At 50.2% G+C, this 10,000-nt stretch overlaps 2 protein-coding genes across 2 annotated transcripts in view; one reads left to right on the top strand and one right to left on the bottom strand.

The window, feature by feature from the left end:
- hnrnpk (heterogeneous nuclear ribonucleoprotein K) overlaps positions 1 to 3,662 on the bottom strand; it is a 12,194-nt gene extending 8,532 nt beyond the window's left edge. The window contains 6 exon segments of the mRNA XM_083673731.1: positions 244 to 287; positions 1,266 to 1,322; positions 1,516 to 1,613; positions 2,022 to 2,243; positions 2,350 to 2,422; positions 3,600 to 3,662. Coding sequence (XP_083529857.1) covers positions 244 to 287; positions 1,266 to 1,322; positions 1,516 to 1,613; positions 2,022 to 2,079 — 257 coding nt within the window. The 5' untranslated portion in view covers positions 2,080 to 2,243; positions 2,350 to 2,422; positions 3,600 to 3,662.
- Positions 3,663 to 3,846: 184 nt separating this feature from the next.
- On the top strand, positions 3,847 to 6,750 carry rmi1 (RMI1, RecQ mediated genome instability 1, homolog; the record flags this gene model as incomplete). The annotated part of the gene is made up of 3 exons (XM_083673945.1): positions 3,847 to 4,089; positions 4,400 to 4,643; positions 4,897 to 6,750. Exons 2-3 carry the CDS (start codon positions 4,491 to 4,493, stop codon positions 6,748 to 6,750), a joined length of 2,007 nt encoding a protein of 668 aa, XP_083530071.1. The 5' UTR covers positions 3,847 to 4,089; positions 4,400 to 4,490.
- Positions 6,751 to 10,000: the final 3,250 nt, after the last annotated feature.

Raw genomic sequence — 10,000 nt, 5'->3', positions numbered from 1 at the left:
AAGAGGCATATTTTTTTGAAAACCCTCACTCAAAAACACAGGATTTACGTTGTCACTTTCAAAAGAGGAGGCAAAGTTTAACATGGTGTCATTACTGTAAAGGAACAAGGCAGATTGTTGATATTGTGACTAGAACAGAGGCAGGTTTAAATACTGTTACTTGAACAGAGGTAGCTAGGTTTGTTTAATTGTTTGTTTGTTTCCTGTAGTCAGGCAGTGAGAGGGAGGAGCTTAGGGACATACCGCTCAGGCCCACTGCTGTCTGGGACTGACACACTGGCATTGAACTGGAAGTGGGCGTGGCATGGGCAGGGGCCAGGGCCATTCGAGCACACAGATGTCAATCAAGTAAGGCGCCCATTTAGGGAGGGGCACGAGTATGGACAGGGCCAACCAGGGTGTCAGGTGGGCGGGCGCAGGAGGGGCGATCCAGAGAACATGGGCAACACAGGAAGTGGGCAAAAATAAACAAAAATAAAAAACAAGGAGAGGGGGAAGAGGGAGGGGGGGAAGAGGAGGAGTACATGTTTAGAACAGGGCTAAACTCTTTCATTTTGATTTCATTCTCTCAAGAGAGATTTTTTTAAAGATAGCAGATTGAGATTGAAGTGGGCAGAGGTATTGAGGTGGAGAGAGAAAGGGAGAGAGAGGTAGAAAAGGGGGGGAGTCACAGAGAGAGGGAGGGAGATGAGAGAGAGGGAGGGAGGGAGGGATGGCAGGAGAAAGAGAGAGACAAGAGGGGAGGGTATAGAAAGTGATGAAGGGAGGGTAGAGAAAGAGAGAAGAGAGAGAGGTAATGACATTAAATATGTTGAGAATTGGCCAGGTTACTAATATATAACATTTTCTATAGAATGATGAATTGGCATTGGCGCTAACGCTAACAGGCTAGCCTAAACACACTGGGCCCACTCCAGAGTTAATGACGGCATTGGTGGGCCGGACGCTTAGCAGCAGTTATAACAGACAGTATTCACTACGCAGAGAGGAAATGGACTCACACAGGACATTACGATTAAGGCCAGGGTTGTCTCTGCAATTAATGGAGGCCATTTTGATGATGCTTGAGGTATTTAAAAGGTTCAGGACAGGCGTAAAGCCGTTCTCAATACAGTCTCATCCCCAAAACATCAGTTTTACTACCGCTAATCAACAGCACCAATAATACACCAGAGAACACCAGTTGTATGGTTCTGAAATCAGACATATCTTAGTGTAGAAGGGTGACTGCACCCTGATGAAGAGAGGGGTTTAAATGTACTCACGTCTGTACGGAGGGCTTTGATGTTTTTACCACCTTTCCCAATCACAGCTCCTGCATTCTAGAGAGAGAAAGAGAGAGAGAGCGAGAGAGAGAGAGAGGGAGGGAAAGAACATCAGATACTGCCTAGTGACAGACAGACATCAAAACATCGGAATGACATCAAAATCATACACTACAACAGGGGAAATAATTGAGGAGGAAAGAGGATCCATAAGATGAGAGTCTGACTGGAGAAAACAACCAGGACTGACTTTGCTCTGCAGAAGGACACGTAGCTCCACCATCTCGTCAGAGTTCCTGGAGCGCTTAAAAGACTGCTCCTCATCCGCGTCCTCCGCTGGACGCTTACCTGACACAGGTAAACATGGGGTTTACACACACACTCACACACAGCTGACTGAACCTTCAAACAGGATTGATTTCTTATCAGTGAATCTATATTTTCAGTTTATAAATAGAGATTCTAAAAAATATCATAGATTACCATAATTGAATGAGACACATTGGCTAACAATAAGCACATACCAACTGCAGAAAATGGCTTTCTTAACACACACAATAAAATTAGTATAATTTGTGTCATATTTCCTACAGGTATACTTTCTATCTGGTGTGAAAACAGAAGACAGCATGCACCTAGCCCCTGCTTTCTTTGGTAATCACCATCAACAACACATTCATTTTTCTTAGACTAACCACAAATACAAAATGAAGCTACTAACAGCCCATGGAAAAGGGTTAACGGATTACAATTTACCGTTGGTCTCTGTGTTGCTGAAGGAGGTCTCTTCTTGTTGTTCAATTTCTGTCTCCATTGTCGATGGACAGCGGGCAGGTTAGGGCAGGCACCTCGGTCCTGGGAGCGGCGAGGAGGAGGAGGAGTAGTGGGCACGTGGGGGCAGGCGGCGGCGAGGAGAGAGCACCTGGGTCCTGGAGGCAGGTGACGTGGAGAGGAGAGCGGACACCTCCGGCTGACGGGCTGCGGGTAGACATGGTAGATGAAAACGGGATCTCAGCTCGGTTTCTAAGAGTGACCGTTTGTTCAAAAGGATGAGGAGGAGACTGGCTCTGGGAGCAACACTTACCGGTATTTATGAAGAGATGGGCGTGTTGTGGGCGGAGCTAAACCAGTCTCAGAGAGCAGCTGTTTTTCCAAATCTATTAGGAAAAAAACGGTGGTTGGTGATTACAATCATGAAAAAAATGTCTTCAAGTGCATCATTCGTCATTCCACCCAAATGCCATATAATTGATTACGAATGTTATACGCGTATTTTTTGTATAAGTAAAAGGTCATGTGAATTTGGTAAATATTTCGTCAGTAAATGTAGCTAGCAGAAACAGATGTGTGCATCAGAGACAGGACCGGCTTTAAAAAAAAAAAAACATCAATAAGGGACACATCGAAAATAAGGTATCTAATCAATCTAGAAATGTGGGCGCTGGAACAAATCACATTTAATTCTGGAAGAGGCGGACAGATGAGACATAGGTACCGATTTTCGCGATGACAAAAATAACTGAATCCTAACAAATCACTGATACATGCGTGTGACACGCAAAACAGACTCAGAGAAATGTAAATAACATAATTTGCCAAAACAACAACATGGCAAAATTATGACAACTGGATCTGACGAATTTCATTCAGTATGAACGTGCAGAGGAGCTTCGAGTGCAAAACAAAGCATGCCATGACGGCGTTTGAATAACGCCTGATTTGTATCCCATTTGCGTGGGGTTAAAATATAATGGCCTACATGCAAGATGTTGTGTGAAAATACCACACTATGAACTAACTACTACCTTTAGTTTACAAAACATCACTTGTAATGTTAAGAAGAGTACCCTGAGCACTAGCTAGCTAGTATCCATCTTGTATGGGGCTTGCTATGGAGGGAAGCTGCAAACAGCGATGAACATGACTACTATGGCGTGAGTTTAGCCTAGCTAGCACTTCAAACTGTAGCTAGTCACAATCACCACCCTAATCACATACACACTGACTGGCTTGCAGCTAGGTGTAGACATAGCTAGTTCAATTGCTAGCTAAGATATATCAGTAAGGCACTTGAATAACTAAATTTAGCTAACCCTGTTATTAGCTAGCTGCTAGCTACGCGTAACCACTTGTAGAAAGGAAATAGCCAACAACGTTAGCTAGCCAGGCAGTTGTGGGTTAGCAACACAACTGGACGTCATTGCAACGTGACTGCAGTGTTATTATACCGTGTCGAATGCATTCAAATGTATTTGATCATACCATCGCCTTCAAATGTAGCTAGCTAAATAATTCGTTCCTTGATGTAGAGAGAAATCGAAACCTCAAACAGACCTGTTAAAATCCCCCTCCTTTTTCGACCCTTCTTCACTGACGACGACCACAACCACACGCAAAGGCGGGTGTATAAGAGGAAATATAGGCTAACGGCCACGATTGGTGGAAATAGACTCTTGACTTCGTAATCAGGGGCAACCGTTGGACAGCGTATATGTCAAGCACACGTATGGAGGCGTTTCTAAAGCAATTGTTGTTGTCCTCCCTCCCTAACTAGATAGTTAGGTTGACCTACAGACCCATGAGTTCCTCTTCGCAGTTCGCACAATTGTCTTGCAACTATATCTTCAAACCTTGTGAAGTAATGTTACTCGTGTGTTCACTGTATACCGTAGAAGCATGTAGATAGTACGTTTTGGTAAGGCTGAGGTAAATATTGAGTGTTGCATTAGCCAAATGATTCCTATGGCGGCACAGCAGTCACGTCCCCTTCGTCATCATCATCATCATCATCATCACCAATTTTGGCGCCTTGGCGACTTTCCCAGTGAGTGAGTGGACAGCCCTGATGCGGCCATACACAGATAACATAACCAGTATTTGTGTCAGGGCCGAATTAAATTCACCAACAGAAGATTCACAATTGTTGTTATTTGGTAATGCCACAGCTGTTTTGATGTGGTGATCCAGCTTCTGAGCTAAGAACTGCTTGCTTGTCGAATTTCATGCATGAAGTTCCAGAAGACTACAATACAACCATATGCTTTCTTTACTACTACTACTACTACTACTACTACTGCCAGACTACGACTACTACTACTGAAATGAATGTTCACTTTACGTGTGTTTTCTTTCAGATAGGTTCCTTCTCCTGTGAGGATTCCATGCATATCTGCTGCCCCTCAGCCCTGCTCTCAGTAGCCCTTGGCGGGCTGTGGCGTGTGGGAAATGACCGCCCAGGGTGTGGTACGTTCTACCCAGGCCTGGCTCCAGTCCTCTAAGCTGATCCGGGTGCCGTTGCCCTGGCTGGAGGCATGTGTGGAGTGGCTGCAGGAGGAGGGAGGCGGGGGTCCTCTGCCACAACACCAGCTCAACCAACAGGTAGGCCTGCTGCCTCATTTATTTATCTTTTTAGCCTTCATCACAAGTTAAAGAGTCAATACGTAATTATTGTCATTCCAACCAAGGTTGCTGGGGATTTGACTCAAGCCACTGGCTCATTGAAGCTAGCATACTTCATACAGTCAAACTTTCCCCAGTGACCCAATCTGACATAATAATACATCTAACTTATATAGTGCTTTTCTAAGACCCGGAAGCTTATAACACACTATAAACTATTGTACTGTTGCAGGTTTTGGACCAGTGGCTGCTGACAGACCTGCGAGACCTGAGCCACCCGGTCCTCCCAGAGGGTCTGTCCCAGGCCCAGAAGACGGAGCTCAGCGGCAGCTTTTGTGTCCAGCTCGACTCCCTCCTGGACGTCAGCCAGCCTGCATACAGCCAGCTGCAGCGCTGCCGGGGGAAGGACTGCTCCAACGAGGTAGTGTCGGCCGTCACTCAGGCCACCCAGAGGCCCTGGGAGGCCAAGCCCACGCGCATGCTCCTCCTGCAGCTCACCGACGGCGTGCAGAGCCTGGAGGCCATGGAGTACCAGCCCATCCCGGTGCTCAGCGCCACCCTCAGGCCCGGGGTGAAACTGCAGCTGCATGGCCAGATCAGCTGCAGGCTGGGGGTGCTGCTGCTGAGGGCCGGGAACGTGAAAGTTCTAGGGGGGGAGGTGGAGGAGCTGGTGGAGAGACACGCCCAGGGGAGGGTGCTGTGCAGGGCCTTGGGGCTGCCCGAGGAGGAGCCTCCTTGGGGGGCCCTGGAGCAGCGGGACGCCCCCCTACGGCCAGGGAACCTCCAGGAGCCTGAGGAATTGGACGACATGGATGACCAGGAGCTTCTGGCCAGCCTGGAGGCCCAGGAGAGGCAGGGGGGATGGGGGGTGGAGCCCAGCCTGGAGAGTGGTTACGGCAGCCGCAGCGAGGCGTCCTCAGCCTCCTACAGGAGCGCCACTGTGCAGAGCCGCCATTTTGACTCACTGGGAGATTCTGCATTTGTAAGCTCCCCCTCACGCCACGGGCCCCCCCCTGAGCCAGACATGATGGAGGACATCCCAGATGAGGACTTTGACGACCTTCCACTCGATGAGCTGGACAGTGTTATCTTCCAGGGAAGCCCCCAAGACAACATTCCCAACAAGACTACGACACTGCGGGTTCGGAATGGCGCAGAATCCGGATCCAGTGTCACTCAGGAGTCGATGTCCGGCAATAGAGCCAATCACAGGGACGGACTACGCAGAGGGCAGGTAGAAGCCCCGCCCACTCACCTCCACTCGGCCAATCCCCCGTCAGATGACGATATGAGGAATGGCAGCCATTTTGATTCCTTTGACTCCCTGGATGAGAGAGATCCGTTCCCGGAGGATGAGGACATGGACTGCTTCTTCCCACCAGAGCCAAACCCCCCCAGAGAGGAGCCCCCCAGCCCCCAGCCAACACACCCCCACCCCCAGCCTTTAGCAACCAGACTAGACAGAGCTTCTGTTCAACAAGAACCAGAGGCCTCCAAACAGGAGACCACAATGGAGAACCCACCTACCAGACACCCACAACCACGCCAGGCCTCAGGATCAGGGCCAGAGAGGGTTTCTGGTGAAACAGAGCCAGAGACCTCTGCATCTCTGACCCTGGATTCACCCCCATTCACCTACCTGTGTCTGCTGCAGGGTGGGGGCTGGGGGGCAACCCCCCGGGCCATGCCGGAGGGTGGTGAAGGGGTGAGTGAGGTGAGGGTGAAGGCCTTCATTGTGACCCTGCTGGGGAACCTGCTGAGCAGCACAGGAGCGTGGCGGGTCAGCGCCTCCATCTCCGACGGCACCGGTTACCTGGACGTGGAGCTGTCGGACCCGGTTCTGACAGGCCTGCTGGGCTTCTCGGTGGCAGAGAAGGGCCTTCTGAAGAGGGACCCAGCCCGGAAGAGCCAGGTGGAGGCAGGGATGAGGGCGTGCCAGCAGGGTATGGTGGACATGTGCTGCCTGATGACCCTGAGGCTGGACCCTGGTGGAGGGGGGAAGGTCACGGTGGTCCGGGCCGACCAAGTCACGGAGGACGACTGTCTGGCCCTGGAGAACAGGGTCCGAGGCAGGGAGGGGCGCTAGGGAGGAGGGGAGGTTTGGGGAGGGGGACTGGGGGGGACGTAGGAGGGGGGCGAGGGAGGAGGGGATGACTGTCTGGCCCTGGAGGAGAGGGTGGGGTAGGGTGCTGGGGGGGAGGGGTGCTTGGGGAACTGGAGTACCTCTGTCTGTGTCCTCTCTCAAATGAATAAGAAGAGGTCTGTTTGTGACATGAGGGGCTTGTGGATGAACTGTGCCCGAATCCAATCTCGGATGTATTAATTGGTGGTCCTTTGTGGCTCAGTTGGTAGAGCAAGCATGGCGCTAACAACGCTTAGGTTGTGGGTTTGATTCCTGCTGGGACCATATATACTGAAATGTATGCACTCACTGCAGTGTAAGTCACTTTGGATAAAAGCGTCAGCTAAATGGCATATATTATTATATATTAATTCAGAACACTTTTAATTGAAAAATGTTTGAAGGTTCAAAGACATTGATGGTTTTCGTGTTTGTAAATAAACTTGAGATGTGAATAAAAGAGTTCTTGAAATGCAAAAGAACATGAGTTTATTTCCGGGGCGGTAGGGAGGAGGGGCACTGGGGCGGGGGGGGGAGGAGGAGGGAGACTGGGGAGGAGGGGCTGGGGGGCTAGGGAGGAGGGTACTGGGGAGGGGGGGGAGGGAGACTGGGGAGGAGGGGGCTGGGGGGCTAGGGAGGAGGGGACTGGGAGAGGAGGGTTAAGGAGGAGGGGGGGGGACTAGGGAGGAGGGGGCTAGGGAGGAGGGGACTGGGAGAGGAGGGAGACTGGGGGGCTAGGGAAGAGAGGGACTGGGAGAGGAGGGAGACTGGGGGGCTAGGGAAGAGAGGGACTGGGAGAGGAGGGAGACTGGGGGGCTAGGGAAGAGAGGGACTGGGAGAGGAGGGAGACTGGGGGGCTAGGGAAGAGAGTGACTGGGAGAGGAGGGAGACTGGGGGGCTAGGGAAGAGAGGGACTGGGAGAGGAGGGAGACTGGGGGGCTAGGGAAGAGAGGGACTGGGAGAGGAGGGAGACTGGGGGGCTAGGGAGGAGGGGACTGGGAGAGGAGGGTTAAGGAGGAGGGGGGGGGGACTAGGGAGGAGGGGGCTGGGGGGCTAGGGAGGAGGGGACTGGGAGAGGAGGGTTAAGGAGGAGGGGGGGGGACTAGGGAGGAGGGGGCTGGGGGGCTAGGGAAGAGAGGGACTGGGAGAGGAGGGTTAAGGAGGAGGGGGGGGGACTAGGGAGGAGGGGGCTGGGGGGCTAGGGAAGAGAGGGACTGGGAGAGGAGGGAGACTGGGGGGCTAGGGAAGAGAGGGACTGGGAGAGGAGGGGGCTGGGGGGCTAGGGAGGAGGGGACTGGGAGAGGAGGGAGACTAGGGGGCTAGGGAAGAGAGGGACTGGGAGAGGAGGGAGGAGGGATGTTACCTCTGTCTGTCCTCTCTCAAATTAATAAGAAGAGGACTGTTTGTGACCGGAGAGGCTTGTGGATGAACTGTGCCCGAATCCAATCTCAGATGTATTAATTCAGAACCGCCAATTTAATTGAAAAATGTTTTTCGTATTTGTAAATAAACTTGAGATGCGAATACGAGTTCTTGAAATCCAAAAGAACATGAGTTTATTTCCATTTAACATTCCATTCTTTTTTCGATCGATAGATACAGAGGGTCACATCGGATACTATGTGTGTGTGTCTGTGTGTACGTGCGTGTGTGTGCGCGCTTGCATGTGTATGTGTGTGTAATGTGTGTGTAATGTGTGTGTAGTGTGTGTGTGTGTGTGTGGTGTGTGTCGTGTGTGTGTAGCAGGGTTGAATTAAAACGGTTGCCAACATTTGACCATCACTGTGTAGTGTGTGTGTGTGTGCAGTGTGAGTGTGTAGTGTGTGTGTAGTGTGTGTGTGTGTGTGTGTAGTGTGTGTCATGTGTGTTGTGTGTGTGTGTGTAGCAGGGTTGAATTAAAACGGTTGCCAACATTTGACTATCTTTCTTTTTCTTCTTTTTTATAACATTTCATTTTTCAGATGTTCAGATTTAAACAAAACAAACAGAAAACATCAAATGAACGATTCCAAAAACGCATACACTCACTATGACTTAATAATAAGCACATTGCCAAATTAAACACAGAGACAATCTTTTTCTATTCTTCAGTTGTGAGTCTTATAATTAAACAGCATACTTTTCTCTCTATTATCTAATTATTCATCCAAGCCACAGGTCAGTCAGACCATTGGGCATTCACCTCTGTGTGTGTGTGTGTGTGTGTGTGTGTGTGTGTGTGTGTGTGTGTATATACTGTATATATATATATTTGTGTGTGTGTGTGTGTGTGTGTGTGTGTGTGTGTGTGTGCGTGTGTATGTGTATATATGTATGTGTGTGTGTGTGTGTATTCTCTCTGCTCGCTGCAGAGTGGTCGTCCCAGCCCCAGGGAACTGTGTGTGTGTCAGTAGCAGCAGAGTAACAGCCATCTCTGGCTCATTGCTATGCTGTTGTGTGGTCCTGCATCCCAGGCCCTTGTTTGACTTCATTAAGCCCTAATCAGGTCCAACATCGAAATGAGTCGCCTGCGTTGCATGTCGTTAGCCTGTTAGGCGTTAACGAGCACGCCCACCGCAGAGAGAGAGGGAGAGAGGACTGCCCACCGCAGAGAGAGAGAGAGGGAAAGAGAAAGAGGGCAAGAGAGGGAGAGAGAGGACTGCCCACCGCGGAGAGAGAGAGAGGGAGAGAGAGAGAGGGAGAGAGAGAGAGGGCAAGAGAGGGAGAGAGAGGGCTGCCCACTGCGGAGAGAGAGAGAGGGAGAGAGAAAGAGAGAGGGACACCCACACGCACACACACACTTTATCCCATATACAGTATGTTCTTTATGTACAAAACGCATTAATATCCAGTCCTACACACCATGATTCAGACACATCTCACACTGAAAGTCACAGCATTGTAGGCTGAGAGGGTGTTAGTCCATAGCTGTTGTTGTTGTTGTTGTTGTTGTTGTTGTTGTTGTTGTTGTTGTTGTTGTTATTGTTGTTTCTGTCGACCTCTGTGGTGCTCTTGTTGTTCCAGCTTCAGACATTTCCCATGTGTTCAAGAGCAGGGAATGATTATTTTAGGAGAAACATGACAACAAAATGTTTTGCTAATAGCTTCCATTTGCAATGTTATTTCCTTGATTACCCCCCCCCCTCTCACCTCCCTCCCTCCCTTCCTCCCTCCCTCCCCCCTCTCTTCTGTCTCAGTCAGCAGGGTCCTATTAATCCAGGGGTTTAAAGAGGCT

This window comes from Argentina silus, assembly GCF_951799395.1.
Source record: "Argentina silus genome assembly, chromosome: 7".
Taxonomy (NCBI): domain Eukaryota; kingdom Metazoa; phylum Chordata; class Actinopteri; order Argentiniformes; family Argentinidae; genus Argentina; species Argentina silus.
Note: the sequence above shows the minus strand (reverse complement) of the source record. Positions and strands in the feature narration are given on the sequence as shown.